This window comes from Streptopelia decaocto (assembly GCF_964273445.1).
Source record: "Streptopelia decaocto genome assembly, chromosome: 2".
Classification (NCBI taxonomy): Eukaryota; Metazoa; Chordata; class Aves; order Columbiformes; family Columbidae; genus Streptopelia; species Streptopelia decaocto.
The window spans coordinates 104,872,339-104,894,826 of NC_138655.1; the positions used below are offsets into that span (position 1 = coordinate 104,872,339).

At 37.0% G+C, this 22,488-nt stretch overlaps 1 protein-coding gene across 1 annotated transcript in view; it reads right to left on the reverse strand.

Moving 5' to 3' along the window:
• Positions 1 to 22,488, reverse strand: part of CNTNAP2 (contactin associated protein 2) — a gene marked incomplete at its 5' end in the record, with an annotated part of 1,159,740 nt that overhangs the window by 523,884 nt on the left and 613,368 nt on the right. The window contains one exon of the mRNA XM_082045698.1: positions 15,819 to 15,968. Within this exon, the coding sequence (XP_081901824.1) occupies positions 15,819 to 15,968 (150 nt within the window). The remainder of the gene's footprint in view (positions 1 to 15,818; positions 15,969 to 22,488) is intronic.

Below are 22,488 nucleotides of genomic sequence, written 5' to 3' on the forward strand. Positions count from 1 at the left end.
GGTGATAAAAGGAGAATATCAGTAGTCAAGTCTACCTCCAAAGGTACATTCTCCTGAATCAACCATGGAAGAATGAGGAGAATCTTCACGCAGGGGAACAGCATTAAGGATAACGCAGCTGGCAATGGCCATGGGGGAATAAGGAGAATGTTACTGGGATAGACGGAGGGGGAGAATTGATAGAGAAAGAGTGACTGCTGCTTATGGGGATGGGGGTTTGAAGAAAATGGCTATATTTTAAGCTAAGGAAAACAAAGGAATTGGAAATAGGAAATCTAAATTTATTAACATTATCCCTCAACAAAAGACTGTTTTCTGCACAGACAGCATTCTTTCTATGTGCAAAACCTCTAGCTCCCTTCTAATTGCTTAGGCTGTATCTGCCTTAATGTTAAAGGACTTCTGTGGCACAGAAATTACTTCTGAGGTAGTCAGACCTGCCTAAAATTTACTAGGGAAATAGCCCCTACTGTATGTATAATTCAGCCATTAAATAGCGTAATTGGCCATTTTATGATTCATCAGTGTTGGTCTGTTTGTTTTGAAGTACAATTTAAAAAGACACAGAGAGAAACAACTCCATTAAGTTTCTAAGCAACACCTATGTTTTCCAATACAGTTTTCCACAAGATTTATCACTATAGTGAAGTCAGCAAAAACTCTGCTAGTGCCAAAGTGGTAAGCTGTAGTTAAATCTTTCAGGGATCTTTCCTGTGTGGAACTATGGCACATTTTTCTCAGGAGGAGTAAAATTATCAGCCTGGATTGAAAAGTATTTCAATGTAAAGGCAGAGAGAGAAGGACATAGTGTAAAATGAAACAAAAATACATGTTAAAGGAAACAATGGGGGCTTGTTGCACTTCCTAATCTACCTCTTTTTTTTTTTTCCCCCTGATTCTCTTACATTCTTCTCTGATTTTCATGAACAATATACAAACTTTTAATTCTGGAATTCTGGGCCATCATTAGCATCAGTTCTTCAAACTCATACACCAAAGTGTAACTTAAAAATCCAGTGATGCAGTGTGTGCATGGGGTATGCTTACCCAAAAGTGAAGCTTTTTGGCCTTCATCCAAAAAGAAAAAAATGTTCAGTAATATATTTTACATTTTAAACTTATTTTGTATTGACATATGACACCTTCCTTGAAATAGCTGTCTTCATGATTGTAAGTACAAACATCCCGTCCCTTTTAAAATAAAAAGATCCTGACAGTTCAGTGTGGATCTAAATTTTAGTGCCAGCAGTAATATGCTATCAGTATGTACCCCACCAATGCCTGGGAACTTTATGTTTTCATTTAGTTTTCTTAGAGATGAGAACACATGATAAACTGATCACAGCTACCATCCCTCAAGCTCGCCTGGCAGCCTGGGTGATAGAGCCTGCTTTACATTCAGACAGAAGACAAATTAGAGTATACTGTGCTCAGCCTCTATGCTCCCTTCTTGCAATAGAAGTCATTCATCTCTTCATGTTGATTGAGAGATACTGAGCAGTGTGTTCTGGGAAAGAAGGGAGGAGGATAGAGTCAAAAAGAGGCAGAGAGAAAAAAAGTAAGAGGAAGAACCACAAGAAGAATGCTGCCTAAGGAATTCAGGGTCTTATAACCAACCCTAAGTAAAACAGCATGATAATGTGCAGAGAGAGAGAATACAAGGTAAAGGCACACTCTCAAAAATGCATTTTAGTCATTTAAGAAAATAATGTTTCTAGAATCAGACTAACCCAGAGAATGAAGGGGAAGAAATTACAAGATGCAGTTATACAAGCCCACATTATCCAGAATGCATTGTCTAGACTTAGATTAAAGTGGGAACAAGACATCTGAATTGCTTGAAAACAGGAGTCCTTCCACAGACAAATAAGCAAGTACATGGCACCATATCTAGCTGTCAGTAATATAGCCTGAATAATAATGAGTTAAATAATTTTTTTTTAAAAAAAAGGAAGATTCATTATATTTGTACTCTTAAACACTGCAAAACATTTTTTGTTAGTTTCAAGTCAAAAGGCATTGAGTGAGAACTCTATAAAGGAACTACCTCAATGACAAACCCGCCAAGATGTATTGGTTCTGGGACACTGTTATTGTTTTAGTGCCCTTTAAATGCCTGTTGCTTCCCAACATCCTGCAGAAAGGTGGTAAGAGCAGTGTGGCCGTGAAGTCAGAAACCAAAGTCTGCTTTGTCTATTGATGTACACTGCACATTAGTTGTGATTTCACTGGAAATTATGAACAACTGGCTCCTTACAGTTTTAGATTATCTTGTCTACACCCAAAAATGACTTGGCTACACTCTCCTTCATCCATCCGTATTTCACAAATGCACAGAACAATGGTACTAGCATCTGCAGAGTTCAACATCCTTCATATATCACAAGTTATTTTGTGTCATTTTTCCTTCAGCTTCCAAAACATTGATGCAAGACTGCTTGAGAATCAGAATCCCCACAAAAGGTAACTTATTTTTATAAAAAATGTATGAAAATATACAGTATGAAATAGCAGATTCAAGACAAATTGCACATTCAAGACAACCAAGCGATCAGGCCTGGTCAGCATGGGTTCATGAAAGGCAGGTCCTGTTTGACCAACCTGATCTTCAATGACAAGGTGACCCACTTAGTGGATGAGGGAAAGACTGTGGATGTTGTGTACCTAGACTTCAGTAAAGCCTTTGACACCATTTCCTACAGCATTCTCATGGAGAAGCTGGCAGCTCATGTCCTGGATGGGCATAATCTCTGCTAAGTAAATAACTGGCTGGATGGCCGGGCTCAAAGAGTTGTGGTGAATGGAGTCAAATCCAGCTGGTGGCCAGTCACAAGTGGTGTCACCCAAGGATCAGTATTAGGGCCCGTTCTTTTCAATGTATTTATCAATGATCTGGATCAGAGGATTCAGGGAAGCCTCAGTAAGTTTTGAGACAACATCAAGTTGTGTGGGAGTGTTGATCTGCTGGAGGGTAGTAAGGCCATACAGAGGGATCTGGACTGCCTGGATCAAAGACCAAGTGCCAGGTCCTGGACCTGGGTCACAACAACTTCAAACCCATAGCCCAGGCAGTGCTACAGGATCGGGGAAGCGTGGCTGGAAAGCTGCCTGATGGAAAAGGATCTGGAGGTGTTGGTCAACAGTTGGCTGATCATGAGACAACAGTGTGCCCAGGTGGCCAGGAAGGCCAACAGCACCCTGGCCTATATCAGAAATAGTGTGGCAAATAGGTCTAGGGAAGTGTATTCAGCACTAGAGAGGATTCAGAGGAGGGTGACGAGGCTGGTGAGGGGCCTGGAGCACAAATCTGATGAGGAGCGGCTGAGGGAGCTGGGGTTATTTAGCATGGAGAAAAGGAGGCTAAGGGGAGACCTTATCGCTCTCTACAACTCCCTGAAAGGAGGTTGTAGCATGGAGGATGTTGGGCTCTTCTCCTAAGTAGCAAGTGACAGGACAAGAGGAAATGGCCTCAACTTGTGCCAGGGGAGGTTTAGATTGGATATTAGGAAAAACTTCTTCATGGAAAGGGTTGTCAGTTGAACAGGCTGCCTGCAGATTTGGTTGAATCACCATCACTGGAAATGTTTCAAAGACACATAGATGAGATTCTTATTACATGGTTTAGTTTCAATGTTAGTTTAACGGCTGGACTTGATGACCTTGAGGTTCTCTTCCAACCAATATGATTCCATGATTCTATAATTCAAAGTGATATTTTAAATATGGCATGCTTCTTTTCTTCCCCTAAATACTACTTCATAATCTCATATTGTGGCAATCATTCTATAAAATTTGGCAGCATCAGTACATCACAATGTCTAGCTGTGAAACAATGGTGTATGCCTTCACCACATCTAAGGTTAAATCTGTTCCATTATTATCTGATACACACAATATAGCATATTTGAAGTCTTTCATACCAGTTATCAATTTGCAAATAAGAGTCTGAGATATGTAAATACATAACTCCATGTGACACAAAAACCATTAGAAGAAATGGAAGGTGTTTTTTTTTTTTTCGTGTGGCATACCTGTCTTCATAGCTTGAGAAATAATGAATCTGAAATATTGAACTATATTCCTTTTCCTCCCTTTTTATACAACTGCTATGTAGGAGACAGAATAAACTCTCAGAAAATTATAAAATAACATTTTATTCTTCTTGAATTAAAAAATTAGCCTTCCCTCAGTTTAAAAAAAACATTGTTCTTGTCTTTTAGTAAAACAAAATAATGCTATTTAATGTTTACCTAAAATTATTTCATTCTTGAACACAGTACCATTTATACATTATTAGATATTTTATTAACACAAATCTTTTCCTATAATCTCCAAAAATGAACTGCTTATCAAAAATATACTAATACGCAGGAAGACTCAGTTGTATTACTCTTTCAAGAGTATTCATTTCAGTGCATCTTCAAAGCATATTCCTGGATGTGCAATCTTTATCCCTCATGCATAAGATTATTAATTTCTAATAACACTAGTATCAATAACAATAACTGAAAATTTTATTTGCATTGTGTCATTCTCCTATAAAATCCAAACTGACCCACAAATATCCTTTAAAGAAGTCTTGCAATAAGTTTCTCGGATTGTCACTTCTTTTTAAAATGATCTATGCACTTTGTACATTTCTTTTAAATTCCTCTTCTACTTTCCTTACAAGGAAAATTTTTCAAAGTTTTGCGCTTATGATACAGGAAGAATACTGCTATTTATTTTGCTAAGGACATCTCACATACAGTTTGCAAGCTTCTGAGATGATGAAAGTTAATGAAACTGCAGACCAAATGATCAAACTCTAAGGCTCTTTCTGAAAACTGCTAATAACCAGATTCTCCCTGCCTTTGCATTTTCTGATAGTAGCAAAGCAGAAAATTGAGTGAGCTGTGTCAATGAGAGTAGTTTCAGAGCTGTTTCATGAAAAATGATGGTTAAAGAAAAATGTTCTGCATGTCATACTCCAAACTTTAAAAATATGTTGGATAGAAACACATTTCCTTAAGATCACCCTGAATGTTGATATCACTTTGTTGAAAATATATATATATAAATTTTTTTTTCAGCACAGTAAAATCTGGGTTAGCACTGAAAGCCAAGGCAGCCGTTACACATTGGTTCTTGATTGGGAAACAAATGTAAAGACTAGGACAGCTGCCTAGCTGTAATGATGTACTAAGAATACATTTATTAGAGAAAGTCTTTCTTAAATACATCTGTGTAAAGAATACAGTGGAACCCACAGCAACTGCAAGTACATTTCTAATAGCAATACTTCCAAAAATATTCAAATAATGGGAAATGTCTTTTATGCAATTAATGAAAAATTTACTGCAAAATTGCCATGGAGATCCTTGGTTGCAATACTCTTCTGCTCTCCTAATCAAATATGATTTTTGAAAACCTGTCTTTATCAATTTTAAATTACAAGGTCATTTGAGATGTCAGAATATTAATTATACAAAGTATGTAAGAAAACCAAGTCAAACTTTTTGGGGACTAGTGTCAGCTGCGGTGTCTGAACATAACTCTGAAAGGCTTCAATGAAAAACTAAACAGACCTTGCATAGGGCATAATCTAATTCTACTCTAAGTACTTACCTATTACAGGTCAAAGCACACAACAGAGACAGCAACAAAAAGCTTCAAATTCTACATGCCTGTATGATATTCAGGGATTGTTTCTACAGTTACATTGCACCAGCTGTGGCATTTGCATCTTTGTTTGAGAATCAAAAAGTTGAAGTACTAGAAGCAATAGTTTAGGTTTCTTTATAACATTAAACTAGTTCTGCTAAACAAGTTTTTAATGTGTGTGCACTTACGCACGTGTGGTTGTGTCATTTTGTAGACCCATCCCAGTGTTTTATGATACATTTCAAAACCAGAAACATGAATCACTATTTTTATGCAGCAAAATATGGCCATTGACCCAAATGAGAATTCCACTTTCCAAATGACATATGCATATGATGCAGGGATATTTTTATATTTGTGGGCACTAGCAAAAGATATTATTACAATCTTGTTGCTAGTATTTGTAGGATTCTTGAAAAGACCACTCACTGTATTCATAAAGACCTGTCCTGTTTGGCTTTTGCTGAGATCATAAATATAATAAAATCTGTTTAAAAATGAAATAGGAATATGTAACTGATAAAAAGAGCACTACCATTCTCAAAAAATATTTAAGATTAATTTATAATTACAGTTCCATAATTCCTCAGTGACCTTTCTTCAACATGTATCAAAATTTGCAGCATTTCATCTCTTTGTGCTATCTCAAGCTTCTTCACGTATCTACAGAATCTGAGAGTCACTAACAGCGTGAGCACTGTTTATTCACATCACGATCTTTAACATGTTCAACTAACAAAAGGTGGTAAACTTTCCCTCCCATTCATGTTTTCTCTTCTCCTTTAGCTAAATTCTTAATAAAAGACAATACTGAAAAGGCAATAAAGCAAAATGAAACAAGGAAGATCTCTTATCAAGTCTATGGAGAACACAAATTGCAAAGACAGTAAGTATAAATGAGAGAGTTTCAAAAAAAAGCAAGAGTGTCAGACGTTTTCATTCATAGGAACAGGTTGCCCAATCATAGGAACACGGGATCTGAATGTTGTTTTTCAAAATTCCATTCGGTTTGCTTATGATGCCAGTGAAATTAAAACAGGCCTAGTTAATTAAAAAAGTAATTTATTCTAAAGCTCCACAGAAAGTTTCCAACATACAGAATCAAATATAAAAATCAGTTTTCAAAAAAAATTCACATTAATGACGAGTAAGTACATACAGAAAGTGTTTGGGGAAGTCTGGTCAGTAATAATGATGAAAATGAAACAAGCGCAACAAGCAGATGAAGCATTTTCAAGTGTCATTAAAGCTTGCTTCTTTTTGAGGCCTCACTTCAGAAAAAGATTCACAAGGAAATATCCTTAGTGCCATCTAGAGAATACTTTTGTTGTTATATATTAAAGCAAGATTCTTCCTACACAGACACACAAATAGCATACACAATGTTATTCTACAACACTATTTGGCTTGTTCTTATTAATAAATAAAAGCTGGTTTACTGAAGGATTTTCAGTCATTGTCTATTATTAGTAACAGTGTCTAATGTCACTTGGACTTGTTGGACAAGACTGAATTATAAGCATGCAGGTCTCAGTGGAGAAGCAGAAAGACTATAAAACCCCTTCTCAGGACCATTTAAGTTATGCATATACTTGGTATCACGGGTGATGAACTCAAATAAGCTAAAAGTTTCTTTTATTGCCCTGGCAACAGATCTAGTTTCCCTTGTCTCCAGTTTACAATACAACCTTGACAGTGACCATTATCCCTCAAAAGTGTTCTATTTCTTCTCTTCATTCATAAACACAAGATTTTTAACAGCTCTAAGGTTAGTATTTATACTAATTGTCCAGTCTCAGTTAAATTGCTCTTAGGGAAACAAACAAACAAACAAAAAAACCCAACACAACACCAAAAAACCCCACACAAACAAACAAAAAATACTTGGCCATCCAGTGAATGAGCTGAATGACGGCATCTTTGACAGGACACAACAATCCAAAATCATCTAGCAGTTTGCTAGTTAACTATCAGTTCCCTCCTGAAAAGATCATCAATATCAAACATTCAGCACTGCATTACCAAAACCTTATCCACCCAAAATTAAACTTAATGTGGACGTACTTTGACACTGACAAGGTAACTGAATGCCCTTAAACTGGGCAATAAGCCAGTTGCCATCAGCAGTCTACACTGGAGATTTGTGCATCTCCAGTTTGTTACTTCCCACTGCAAAGTATTTCACAGGTAAGTTAGTGCCTTGCTGATAAGGGAAAAAAAGGGCTTTAAACATTATGTTTCAGCTTCACAGTTCAGTTTTGCCAATTTATGTAGATAAACCAGCTCTAAGCCACTGACTGTGAGATTCAATAAAGCTCTTTCTTCAGAAAGATATAAGCCCTTAAAATCTAATTCATGATTTACAAAAGTGTCACTAATAAGTGTTCCTGTTAGAGCTGTAGACTGTCACTTTTATGTGATGGGATTGGCTGTCTTCAGTGAAAGCTGATAATAACAACCTGGGACTGTAGGCATGCAACGATTTAATTGACAGCCTGCCCTAGACACAAAGGGCTACCTGCTTATATATTAGAAGCAGCAGACAGTAATTATAAATTTAATTGAAGCTCTATTCAGGTTTCATACATGAGCCAGTATTTACAATTAGCCCTGAGAACCATTCTCAGCTCAGACCGTATGAGTCAGGCAGGCATCTTAATCCAAATAACAATATTTTTATTTTATCTCCCACTTCCACAAACATCATATTTTGGTGAGTTTTGGAACACATACTTATTTTTTTCTCTCCTGTTATGCATCTAGGACTCATTAAATCAGATTTCCAAAGTTTTGCATGTTTACAATTATACAGATATGTAGATATTCTGAAACATGTGAGTCAGTTGTCTGACTACCAGCAGAATCAATAGTAGGTAGACATCTTCTTGCTTAGTGTTGTTAATATTAATAGGTGCTCATTTAAATACTTAAAACATTGAAATGCTTTTGATAATTTGTCTCACTTTCAGAGGGGTGGGAGGAAAAGGGGAGGCTGAGGTGGGTTCTATTATTTTAAAGAGAAAAATCACAGATACTTCAACACCTATGGAAAATGCACTGATAAGCACCCGTAAGTCACTCCCCAAAACTACTGATGGTACAGAGAATTTAATTTTTTTTTAAATTATTCTGTAGATGTGTTGAATTGTGGCAGTGGACAATAAGCACATTCATACAAAAGCTAGGATACCCTTGAAAAACAGGGTAAGTTGGTAGAAGTGCTATTCCAGCATTAATTAGCATTCTCCACAATTTGGCTTACGTGCTTATTTTTCCCAACACTATTCAACACACTCATACAGACATATTTGTGATTCCTAACATCATCAATAGATTACATTATTTTCAGTGTTCTAAAACCATACAGCCCTCATTAGTACTGTTTAGTGATTCGTACTCATTAACATTCCTCTCAACATTCACTGCATGTTCAAATACCTATCTTTCCCCTCCTGTAGGCAGTTTTTTCAGCTACTGGTACCAAAGACCTCACAGTTTGACCTATTAAAGCATCAGCAAGAGGAACATCTAGGATACAGGTATAACTGTCACTTTTGAGTGTGTCTCCAACAGCTCTCTTCTGGGTCTTCACCAAATATTTTCTGAAAGAAAAACTTTTGGAGGAGGAAAAGTGCTACTAATTTTTACAAGCCCTTTTCCTTTCCCTTCAGAGTGAAGAGCTATACCATGCAGGGAACTTCCTCTATTTTTAACTGAGTTTTCTGTAATATTCAAAGATTTTATACAACTTGCTTCTGAGACTCGGGCAACCATATGACTACTGCGTTCAGTGAAAAAGGAAATAAATTATATACAAACAGAATTAGAGAGAACAGAGTTCCATTAGGTCAGTTTACGCCTTCCCATGTCCAGGCAGATTTACTCTCCTAGAGTGTTCTTCCTCATTCTTTGTTTTTCTTGGTTTCAAATGCCAGTAAGAGAAATTAAAACGTACTGAAAAATTTGTCATTCTTTTATCTGCTGCACACAGAAATTTGCTTTAGTGCTTCAAGAAAATAAAGCAGAAGAGATTCAGTTACATCACTTTGTTTGAGAAACTTCTAGATATACGTTCTGTGGCTACCATCTTTAGCTTAGCAAGAGATTTATGTTGTATAACAAGGAGAGCACATCTAAAAACTTCATTCATTCATTTTTCAGTGGGCAGACATTTCTCACCTCTAACAGGCTTTTGCTCAAAAGCTGAAGTTATGCCAGAAAGACTCATGCTCCCATATATCCATTCCAACATCACATACATTTGATCTTTTATTTGCTTGCACAGAGCATCAGCTTCTGCCTGCAACTGTCTTCCTTCAGGAGATCAACCAATCTGCAGCATTTCTGCTTGTACTGTTGCATACAAGGTGCTGGTAGCTTGCCACACTATACCATCACTAACAATACTACTGACATTACTGAAAATTAACCACAGAATGTCACCATTATATTGCCTGGTCTCATTTGTCTCACATTCAAATAATCTGAATGAAATAAACAAAACTTTAAACATGATGAAAAAAGCATAAAACTCAAAGCATTAATGGGCAATGTTGATCAACTACTTTCAGTGTTGTCAGCTGTATAAAGGGAATGTGAATTCAGCTGTTTCATTGCTCATCATGGGAGAGAACAGATGAGATAACAGTGAATTTGAATCATGTGCTGAAGAGCATTGGCATAGGTGCCCATAATTGCTTGCCTTTTTTTTTCTTTTTTCTTTTCTCAAAACAAAACCCCTTCCTTGCTTTACGCAGGTTTATATATTCATCTATTGACTTATAAACATTCTGGATTTAACAATCCAAAGCATGAGGGTTGTTAAAAATCACAACCCATTCCAATTATTTTATTTCAATTTCTTCTGTTTAACAGAATTTTGTAGAACTGACCTAGGAGGATTCCTGAAGATAAGAGCTGAGGATACACAAAATTCCATTACAGTCTGAGTTATTTTGAGTTGCTTTGTGTTCTCCTCAAGGATTTGTATTTGAGCTTACAGCAGAGCCATGATCATGAGAAGAAAGATTTCAAACCACCCTAAAAGCACTCTTTCCACAAGAAATACAAATTTGACCACGCTAAATTGTGGTTATACATGCAAAAGAAACAAGTGGCCACCAAAACCAAAGCCCTGACATTAAAAATCTGATCAACATGCAGAAATACGAATACAACCCAACATCTTACTGAGATGTGAGAAGCTGCAGGCTTGAGAGAGTGATGTCAGCTGGGTCTTTAATTTCATTTATTAGGTAACAGATAACTTCAGTTTTGCTGAACAGATTTGAATTTGAGCTACAAAAAAATCCCATGCCCCCTTTCTGACAATAGTTACAATTATGATAGCCTGAGTGTTTTTAAAATCCCTGTGGCACTATCTAGGAAGTCTGACCACGACTATATCAGCTGTTAATGACCAATTTGCACAATGATAACAATGGATAAATTAATTAAAAATGCAGACACACCACCAAAGGCTTTGGTTATAAATGGCAGGTTTTAAGAAAGGAAGATTCACACACACAAGAACCCAGCACATGTAAAACAGAGGAAGGTATTTTGTCTCTTTTACTTGATTTCCCTCCTCCCTCTTCCTTCCACCACCTCTAATTCTATGGCATTTTAGACCAACATAACTTTCAGAAACAAATGAATTCTACTCCAGGGACAAGACTCCATATATTTTGTACAGTCGTACAGAAAGGAAGGGCTTTCTATATGCAATAGTCTGGTGTCCCACAGGAAAGTTACTGCATAGTCCATTCATCTTTGCTTGTCAGAAAAAGCAGCACACAATGGACTGACAGATGCTCACTGCATACCTTTGTTCTCAATGAAGATTTATCACTCATACTAAAAACACTCCTGTCTTTAAGCAAGTGGAAAGGAGAGGGAAAGCAGACACAATTAAAAAGAAAAGCTGTAAAACAGAAACAAGTCAAAATTAGTTCTCTAATCGAGTATTTCCTCTGGGCACTAGGCAGCTATTAGGTGGTTTGGTGCAAGCTTAAGACACCTCACAAAAGCCCCTTATCTCCAACACTGTAAATGAGGTTAATGGACTCATTTTCACCCTGTGATTCACTTTCTCTGTTCTGCTTTTTTGTTTCATGCAGATAACTGGAAACAACAAAGAAACATCATTCTCTAGAGCTTACTACAGAAAGGAAGTTCACTTATTTCCAAAACAACAAGTTCAAGACAAGAAAGAGAAGGGAAATAAAACCTGTGGGAAGAGAACAGTTATACAGAGGTGTAATCAGCAATTAGCACCCACCCTCTCACATCCACCAGCACACAATCTACACAGCTACCCCTAACTCTGAGGCTTGAATAAAACATCATTGCTGTTTGTCCCTTGGGAGAATCTTAGTAGTGCTAGGAGACAGCCTGGGAGAGGCATGAAGGAAGAAAAAACAAACAAACAAACAAAAAACTATAATAGTACTGAACCTGATTTATTCTCTGACAGGGAAATAAAGAATCCTCTTACGTTTTACTCTCATGATTTAGTCATGATTTTCAAAACTAGAAAAGCTAGTTCTTTTGATTTCCATATCTCCTTTATTCCAATATTGCTGTCGATGTAAAAATCTGGGTTTGGTGGTCAATGACAAGCATTTCTATTCAAATTAATGAATAAAGTAAGGGATAACCAGAACACATTTAGGAACTAGTTTTGAGGGAAACAGTGTCAATCAGGTCTGGTTCCTTTAAAAGACCAACTTTCTCAAAATGTAGCAGGAGGCTGCTAGTAGACAGAGAGGGTGACTAACCTGCCCCAGTACACCACTTGGTGTCCAAACCAGCTATTCTTTTGTCAACACCTTTAGCGTCTACACAGCGTTCAAGAGGCCCTCACTGTACCCAATTGCATGCACAGAGGGAAAGAGCACTCTGGCTCACAGGCCTGTTCCTGCCTGTACCAAAATTTCTAATGCTAAGAGTAAATGCAAGACTGTCCTGTATCTCTGCATTCCTCCTATTATTTATGTAGTTACAGTAGGCTGAGTCATTATCAAGTTCTACTCAAAATATACTGAGTAAAATTAAGTAAAACTAAGGATTTTTCCAGACATGACTGCAAACCTACCCATGTGAAAGTCAGCTTAATGTTTTTTGTTTGTCTAGAATATTTTATCATTACATTTGGCATAGTGAAGTTCTCCTTCCCCACTCAACCTTTATTCTATTCCCAATTTTGATAATTGTCTATTTTATTATAAAACTAATATCATGGGATATTACTAGTGTAATGTTATGACAAAAATATATGAAAACTATATTTTTCTGAAAAAGACACTTTCTCAAGAATTCACATTAAAATATGTGGTACTTTTCTTACAGTAAAAGCTGCAGTTATTTTCATATAAAAGGTCTATCTAGTGTCTGCCTTACTACTTTGAGGCAGTACCCATTTTATTGGAATTACTTTTCTCTATAAATTCCCCAATATATTTTTGAAAAAAAATATTGTACTGCAGTGCTGAAATGCAACCTTTAAATCTTTTCTTCAGCAAAGACAACATCATTGCCTATAGTTTATATTGGCTATATTGACATCGGGAGACCAGAATATAAAGTGGCACCCTTATTTTGACATCAGGTAAAAGGTAAGTTTGGAGAAGGAAACATTTGCACACATGTGGTATGTCTTTCAACGATGAATTAGGAAGAGTGTATGTGCTCAGAGACTTCTAGAAATGCTGTACAAACTCTCTGAAAGCTCAATGGACTAAGCTTTCTCAGTATTTTGGAAGAGTGGGAAATATAGCAGTAGGATAGTATTAATATCATAGCACTGCTGTCTTTAAAACTCATCATTTAACTTCTGCACCTGTGATATATGTTTGAATTTTAATAATAGAAACATTTAATAGTAAAAATACCTGATTGTATTCAGATCTCTAGCAAAGGAATTTAATGGATTCCTTTTCACATTGAAAATTTATCATCATCAATTCTTTTTGCTAGCCATCTAGCTGTTTGCAAAAAACCCACAAATATCCTGTGGATTCAAGAGGCAGTTGTCGCATTCCTAACCAATTATGCATTATTGCATAAAAACATATTTGACACTTTCTTATCTGAATTTACTCCTATTGAAACTAATGAAAACATCTTTTCTGATGACAGTTACCAAGTGGTGCAAATGTTTGAAGTTCTTCACGACTCTTGCCTCTACATCATCTTCTTGCAAATATTCTTTACTAACAGCCAGAACTTGAAGCGCTTATTAAGAAAAATAAGGAGGAGCACATACATACAGAGGGAATAGAACAAAACCACATTTGCCTATAAGATGCAAATCATTAATATCAAGATTGTGTTTCTAATATGCATCCGAAAGACTGTCTCTAAGTTGCAATTAATCTCTAATTCACAGATATATATAGCAAAATAACTAACATATATATAGCAATATTAATGTGGGAGCATACTAAAAAGGATTCCTCAGATCCAAGTCAGAAATGAAGCTTCCTCAGATTCACAGCTTGAAAGAGTTAAAATAAAAAAGTGCAGTATTGCAAATGCAAACTTCTTATTTTGAAAGAAAATCTGTCATGAAGGTTAGCACACCATTACTCTTTTGACAGACCTTTAGAAGACCTTTCAGGTTAGAAAACATAAGGAAAAGCAACAACAAAAGGGACCGTGTATTTGGGTGAACAGCTGTGGGTACAACACTTCAGGAAATTCACAATAGACTTTCATATCCCACTAGAACAATATCTTCATGCACACTTTTTTTAAGGAAGGATGCTGGAATTATAAAGTACAGGTCAACAATTAGAAGTCAAGCAGATTTCAGAATTCAACTGAAATGACAAAAATTCAACCTGTATTTTGACTGAAAAAGGGTATAAAAACTACCTGGAGAGACCAGACAATCTATCCCTCACAAACAGAGACTCAGAGGTAAAAGACATTTCAGAAGAAATCAATCACCCTCTCTTCAGAAATGAAATAATGGTCTGGAGATTTTACCTATGAAAATTAACAGAATTTAACACTGGATGTATTATGTATGTCATTTCTTCCATTTTCTCCTATGTATGCTGAACAACTTCATTTAATGAAAATGTCTCAGACTGTTCTGACAAATTGAAGGTAGCATGTTTTGACAAAATAACTTTCAAGCTTTATCATGTGGCAACTGGCTATGCTAGAACTCTTTATTTGAAGCAATATGCTAAAAAGCTATCAGGATACTAGGTAAACTGAGGATATTGGAGAAGATGCATGTTGCAGTAACAGAAGGTTTACCTCTTGTGACAGATCAACGTTAATTTGGTAATATTTGTCTTAGATTGTGTTATCATCATCACCACAATGTTTCCTGGAAGTGTGTGTCATCAGTCTCCACAGGATTATAATCTATTTTTAATTAACTACATATTAGTTTTGTAACATTATTTAAATACTAATTTCCATATGTATTTTTAATGATTCCACTGATAGGAGATAAGGAAACGAGAATAACCTTGAAGGATTTTTTTCCCTTTCTACTTGAGGTCCTTCATAGGCCACCAATCTTTTTTTTTTTTCATTTGGGTAATGTTATGACTATTTACAGTGTCACATTTATTTTTTATTTTTATTAGATATGCACCTTCTAAGTTTGAAAAAATCTGTTTCCAAAACTGATAAATTCTACTTTAAAAATCTGTGTTATCTTTCACATGCAACCTCACATGTGTGGAACACTTGAAAAGTACAACTTACAACTCTTACTTGATCTTAGCACCTGAGCTCACTGAGAATTCTGCTTGAACAAAGACTGCAGGTCACTGCTGAATTGCCTGTTTTAAAAAAAACACTGGCTAGCAGTATGAAAAATAATACTTATGCTTTAGTGAAAAAAACCTTAATGACCTTCCCCTTTAAGATAGTACTGTATCAAAAATATTTTTGGCACGCTACACGGGCTTTTTAACATAGAAATGTAAACATAAATTCAAAATATCCAAGAGTTTTGATGGCTTTTTTTTGATTTTCATAAATATTAACATAGATGAGTCAGAGAAAAAACACGAACCTAGCCATTTTAGCTATATTAAGATCTACATGAACGAATTACATTCGAGTTACATTCCAAACTTCATTTCACCTATTATGTAGAGTAAAAGACAACAGCAGCTTAAGCTGATATTTATTTTGATATTTTTTACCTCCAAAGAAATATTTCTCTCCGGTCTTAACTTGTAGAGGGCTGTTTGTTCGAACAGCTGAAGCTTCATCGCCATCAATGGTGAGGATAGCAAAATTTTCCTTAGCTAGGAATCGGACTTCATGCCACTGCCCATCATTGAGACCAGAGCCTATAAAAAACAAAAAACATTGGAACATTTTACTTAGTTCAATATTAATTACCTTTAAGTGTTTTGTGTGTCTGTTAGACTCGTTATGTAAAGTTTAATGATGCAGAAATGAAATACTTTTAATGTGATAACAAAGCATTGTTATTAAAGTAACTACCACCAAACAAATAAGACTATATCATAAATACCCGCCTTGGAGCTACATAAGTGTCCGCGCTGTCAGGTATAACTGCATAAACTACAGATGTTATCACTCACCTTTCCCATCAAAAGGGCATAGCCTACATTTACTAATAAAGAATATCTCTTAATTGTTTCTATGATCAAGTTCAAAAGGAAAAGTTAATAATCCATTTAACTATAGTGAGTAACAAGCCCAAAGGCCATATTATGCTTGTGATTGCTGCCTTCATCAAAAGCTAGATATTTCCAAGAAAAGGGCTGGAAAAAGTAGGAGGGGGAAAGGCTCATGTGAAAGGTGAGTTCACAGCCATTCCTGTCACTGGGATGTGGGGCTAGTCACGGAAGATGAAGACATTATCACAGAGGCACTGCAAAATCAGCAAATGTCTACCAAGAACCACAATCTTACGGGAGCACCATCCTCCCAATATTGGCAGCAATGAAGCAGACGGACCTGTTCATTCATTCTGAACTTTTAAAAACACAGTTTATATATTTCTCATGACACACTGTTTCCAGCAGCTGACAGGAAGCAGTTTGAGTGGCATGTTAAGCTGCCATTGAAGAAGACAGAAAGAGTACTAGTTTGTCTGGGTCATTATCATGCAGGCAGGCAGGTTATGTGGGGTCAGCAAGTTAAGTAGCAAACACTCCATTAAAAGTAAATTCCAAATTATGGTACCTCTTAAAAGTGCCATTTTGTCAACCTAGATAAAGGTGCTAAGTCATCTTAGCAAAATGTCATTTGACAAAAAAAAATCACAACGCAATGCATTGTTTCTAAAATTAAGTGGGATGCACAGTATCAGCAGAAGTATAATGGAAGATAAACTGTCCAAATATTCAAAAGAATGTTATCTTCTATGAACAAGGAATAACATTAATGGCAAACAGATGTATCTATACTTTAATTAATATTTTTCCCCCCAGCTTCCACGTGTTTAAGATACAAATCCTGAAATACTATGGAGTGTTACAGCTTGGAATATTCTTGGAATATTGATTAGTGTGAATAAAAGTGGCAAAAGCATCTTAAAAAAAAAGGTATCTGTAAGAAATGTTTCTACCGAATCTTTTTCAGTCTAGTGTAAGAAGAAAGGCCTGTTACACTAAACATGAGAAAAGTATTATTTCTGTTTGTGAGCTCCTTTTTCATTTTCATTACACTTGACAAACAAAGAGGAAACAGAAGAATACATAATTATAGTAGAAATAACATTAATTACTACTGATAATAAATTCAGAAAGGAAAAGAAGATACGCCTTCTTACAGTGTTCCAAACCAAAATTGTAACAGTGTGTATTTCTGCAACTGATGTTTACCAGGACGTACTTAAAATCCCAATTTTTGAGCTTGAGATGAACTATTATTAAAAAATCAATGTCAGTTCTTATTGAGGTATTCAGTACTGCCTTAAACTGAGTAACAATGACTGGAAATTTCAAAACAAAACAAAAGAGATTTCAAAACAAAAGTAGGCTATTAAAAGAGGAGGGAAGAAAATGCTGGCATGGGCTGTTCATCAGTGAGTCCAGGGGAAGGAATGTCTAAAGCACTCCCTGGAAAGGCAGATGTTGCAGAAACCAAGAAACAACAGGGCATTAGGCAAGAAAGTGTCAGCCCACCTCGCACCACCATTTGTGTTCTATCAAAAGATAAGCACCTTAACAAACTGTGACTAAAGAAATGATATCACACCGCCAGGGGGTTCTTCCCAACATGTCCACCTCCCACCAGCATCCATGAGGCCACTGTTTTCTCTTGCTTCTGGACTGAACTTGCAGTGGCGTCTGGTGGATTTATACGGCGAATGTCTGTTAAAGCTTTCACACTAATGGTTTCCAAGGCCGCTGCTGTTGGTGCTTTGATACTTTTCTTTTTGAGATCATTCACGGAATAGACAAAGCCTTCTAGCCAATTTAAACAGAATTAGATATAAACATACACAGAAAACTTTACCTGATGCCGGCAGCGGGTTCTGCTTACTCTGTGGGGTTTCAGTGAGGGGAGGCTGGGCCGGGCCACCCCAATCCAGGCACAGGCGGCTCCAGCGGCCCCAGCGCAGGGCACAGCCGAGCCCCTCAGACACGGGCGGGCGCCTCGGGGAAAGCGCCGCTGAGAAAGGGCAAAACGCTGCCCGGCGGGGAGGGCTGAGGGGAAAAGTGTGAGAACCAGCCCTGCGAGCCCCGAGGGGAGAGCGGCAGGAGGCGCAGGACGGGCTCCAGCCGCCCCACGCAGAGCTTCCCCTGGGGACCCCCCGCCCCAACGGGTGGGGTTGTCCTGAGGGAGCTGCGGCCTGAGCAGAGAAGCCCGCGCTGGGGCGGGAACAGCGTGAGGGTGCGAGACCGGCGAAGGGGAGCTGGTGTGGACGGCCACCCCCCCGCATCCCTCTGTGGTGCTCGGGAGCAGGGGGTAGAGGAGTTGGAAATGAGGAATTCGAGTTGAGCTTGGGAGAGGGAGGAGGAAAGGCAGTGTTGTAATGATTGCCTTTGTTTCTCACTACCTAAATCTATTTCAATTGGCAATAATTTAGTTTTCCACAAGTTGAGTCTGTTTTGTTTGCATCCGCAATTGGTATATAACCTCTCTGTCTTCATCTTGTTCCATGAGCTTCTCAATCTTATGTTGTTCTGCTGTCCTGGTGAGGTGGCTGGGTGGGTGTCTGCCCACCACAACGGATGGAGCTAAAGACAGGTGATTATGCCACAAAATTGGAAGTTCACTGTATTTCTTATATTAAGCCTTAGTTTGCCATCCTCACCTTTTAAAGAATTTATTGAAGAATTAACTGATGGTGCTAATGACAGAAGTGTTTAAAATTGAACATCAGAGGAGATCAAAAAAACTTCAGTTATTTTAATGTGTATTTTTTACTGCATACTTTGGTCTGCTCTGTAAACACTAAATAGATTAGTCTCACAATACCCATGTTGTTCTTCTATGACATTTTAAATAACACTAGAACAGGGACTGGAATTATGTATGCAGGCTAAAGAGACAATCTCGTGCATCAGACTACGTAGCTCATTATTTCTGTATGTTTTACTCCCTGACTAATCTTTATCAGAGAGTTCAGCCTCCTCTTTTTAGGAAGTGTGATGTGTAAAAAAGGAAATAAATTAACTCAGCTCAGTTTCTCCCTGAACAAGTGGCCAAAAATACCGGGGAACAAACAAACAAACAAACAAACAAAAAGGGCGAGCAATCATTTATATCACAACCAATTTGTAAATTTGAGCCTCTGCACACTTTTTTTTGGGGGGGGGAGGAACTGTTTGTCCAACTCAACATGGAGTATTGCACATCTCAGAAAGTCCTAAAACATTCTTAAAGCACAGAAACAGGTGATGCTATCTGCTGAATTAACAAGTGAAAATGGTACAGAATACTCCAGGCTAAGAAGTGCACAGTTACTTCTAGGTAGTATCTGTGGTACACTCTCCCAGTTTACAGTGAAAACACCCCAAGCTCACTAGTACCACACTGAAAAACAGAACACAGACTGCACAAAGACTGAAGGCAAGAAGCAGCCAGAGGAAAGGTGGATCAGGTGGATCTGCTGAGCAGACCGAATAGAAAACAGCATGAGGAAAGCTGCAGGTGTCCAGCAAAAACTAATTCCATGCATGCTATGTGTGTGCAGCATTTAGCAAAATATACTAATGGGACATGTTGCTGCCTGTATTGTGCTCCCTAGAGGCATAATTGGAGAAGCACTGGTATTTTGCCTGTATTAAGAATATTTGCCCCAACAGGTTGGTATTGTTCTTGTCAATTCCTGAAAGATCACAGTGTTTCTGCTGTATTGTATTAACTCCTCGCTGTATGGACTGCAAAATGACTGAGAGTTAACACTGTCATCTTTCTGGAAACCAAGACTCAATAATAGAATATGTCTCTTTCTGTTAAAATAATTTTCAGCTGGAATGTTTAGAATGCACAACATCCCAAATTCACAATGATTTCTCATTATAGTTTAATCTCTCTCGTCTGAACTGATACATATATTTATGTACATTCTTTTTTTTTCTTACTGCTACCACTACAACTTCCTGCTATTTAAATGACATTATTTTAAAAGCAGGACTTTTGAGGTAAGCACTTTGAACAAGAAGAATCAGGTGTTTTGCTTATTACAGACATGAAAGAAGGACTAGATTAATGAATACCAAAAAAAGGTACAGCTGTTTAATACGTAATGGAGAACTTAGAAGGATAACATCTGGTTGATTTATGCCTTGAAGAAAACTCTAGTAGCAAAATTCAAATTCTTCTGTAGTTAATTTAGTGCAATCACATCTTCCTGTAAAGGGTACTGACCCATGCAGTGGCTATTAAAGAGTGTTAGACTATACCCTCTGCTGATACAAATGGACAAAACTCTTTTGAAGTCAACATCATAACATCTGCTACATCAGAACTGAGCTTCGTCATTATTTTGATACATAACTGTAATCAAAAATTCAGTTAAAAAGATTAAGAATAAAACGGGGAAAGAATAGTATGATTAGCATTCTGTAAAGCACTGAAGCAATGTAAGGTTATGCAGCTGCATACAGGTCTTTAGTTCCTACTCTTGTGTAAATATTTTATATTGTAATTTTGTAAATTCTTATTAGGAGATGAAACCCTCAGTACTCAGGATGTGGAAACTCCAGAGCAGAAGAGGGAGCAGACACATGAACAAACTTCAGGGGTGCTGGAAACAAGGAGGCTTTTGTGGGTTTTCAGCAATGATTGTGTGGATTCCTTGTAATCCAAGAATCCAGCAATCCAGTCGAAGTTTCTCTGCCGATGGCAACACCCACCTGTCTGAGGCTGAAGGCAGAGAGAGAAGTTTGAACTTGAGCAAGCCAGCACCATGTTTCATCTGAGGATAGTGGGGTAGTTGCTATTCCTGTTTAAACCTTCGCTAATTCCGTACAATTTCGCACCAGTATCTCTGACTAAAAGAAAACAAGCCCGCAATATTTTGTTTGAAACATTCATCTGTGTTCAAATAGCAATATATGCCATTAATATTCAATCAGAAAAAAAAAAATCACCAGGATGTAATTAGAATATGCATGCTTTTCTGTGTGTACAAATCGTATTTTTAAACTGGAGAAACAAAACCACAGCTCTTGCTATGGAAATGTTCTAGATAGTCTATGGAATGAGCAGTCTAACTATATAATCTGTTCTCAGATTCGTGATTCAAGAAAGTCTTTTTCATGTTTAGTTTTATTCATTTTTCAGCTATCCAGATGATCAGTAAGGTCAGACAGTGGCAAATGTAGTCCTTGGAGGGATTTTAATGATGGAAGACCCTGTTCTCCAACAAAAACAAAACAGTTACAACAAATTGTGTCCTCATGTTTCACCTCACAGTTCTTGTTAAGGTGAATAGTAGGAAACATGCCAAAATTTTGCCAGTTGGTGATATTTTATTTATACTGACTTTTCTGTGCAAGCTAATGCCAGAAGATGAACATATAGCTTTATATACATCTCTAGCCTTGTATATATAGGATGTATTAAAAAAAAAAAAAAGTGAGTAATTTTCCTGTTTCCACAGTTATAACTGTTGTGCAGTAAGATGAAAATACAGCAAATATACAACTACAGTGCTATAGACTCTATGACATTCAAACCTATTTTTATAAGAGGCTTGACTACTGATGATTTTAATAAAATGCACCATAAACCTGGCAAATAATGGTCAAATTTATAATGATTTTTTTGTTCTGGCTTTTACTGAAAACTAATAAAAGCAGATGAAAGACTGCTTATCCTTGAATGACAGAAAAAATAATGTTTTGTAAATTCTAAGCTTAGACACTTATGGAATCCCATGCAACTGTTGAAACAATTTTAGCTTTTCAAGCACAGGCTTTTTCCTCTCCTCTCACTGCTCTTCTTCTCACATTCTTCATTCTTAGGAAAAAAAAATGTAGTGTTATTGTGACTTAGATAAGAAAATATATAGACTTGGAAACTGTGATTTCTGTGTGTGTTTCAGCTTGCAGAAAGGATGCTGGTTTTAATGAACAAATATATCTTTTTCCACTGCCCCCTTCCTCTATTCTAGGCCATGTCAGGTCAGAAAATGTTGTCTCTAATAATGTAGTCTAGTGCCCTGGATTGCACGGGATTTTGTACATGCTCAAGGGTGATAATCTTAATGAATGGCTCCAGGATTAATCTTTATTAAGAAACAGACTATGGCTGCACATCAGTTACTTTGCATAACTGTTCCTAACTTCCTCAAAACTCTTTCCAGGTCAGCATTTAGCTTTATCTGTGGGGTTTTTTTGTTGTTTGTGTTGGGGTTTTTTTTAATATTTTTTTTGTTGT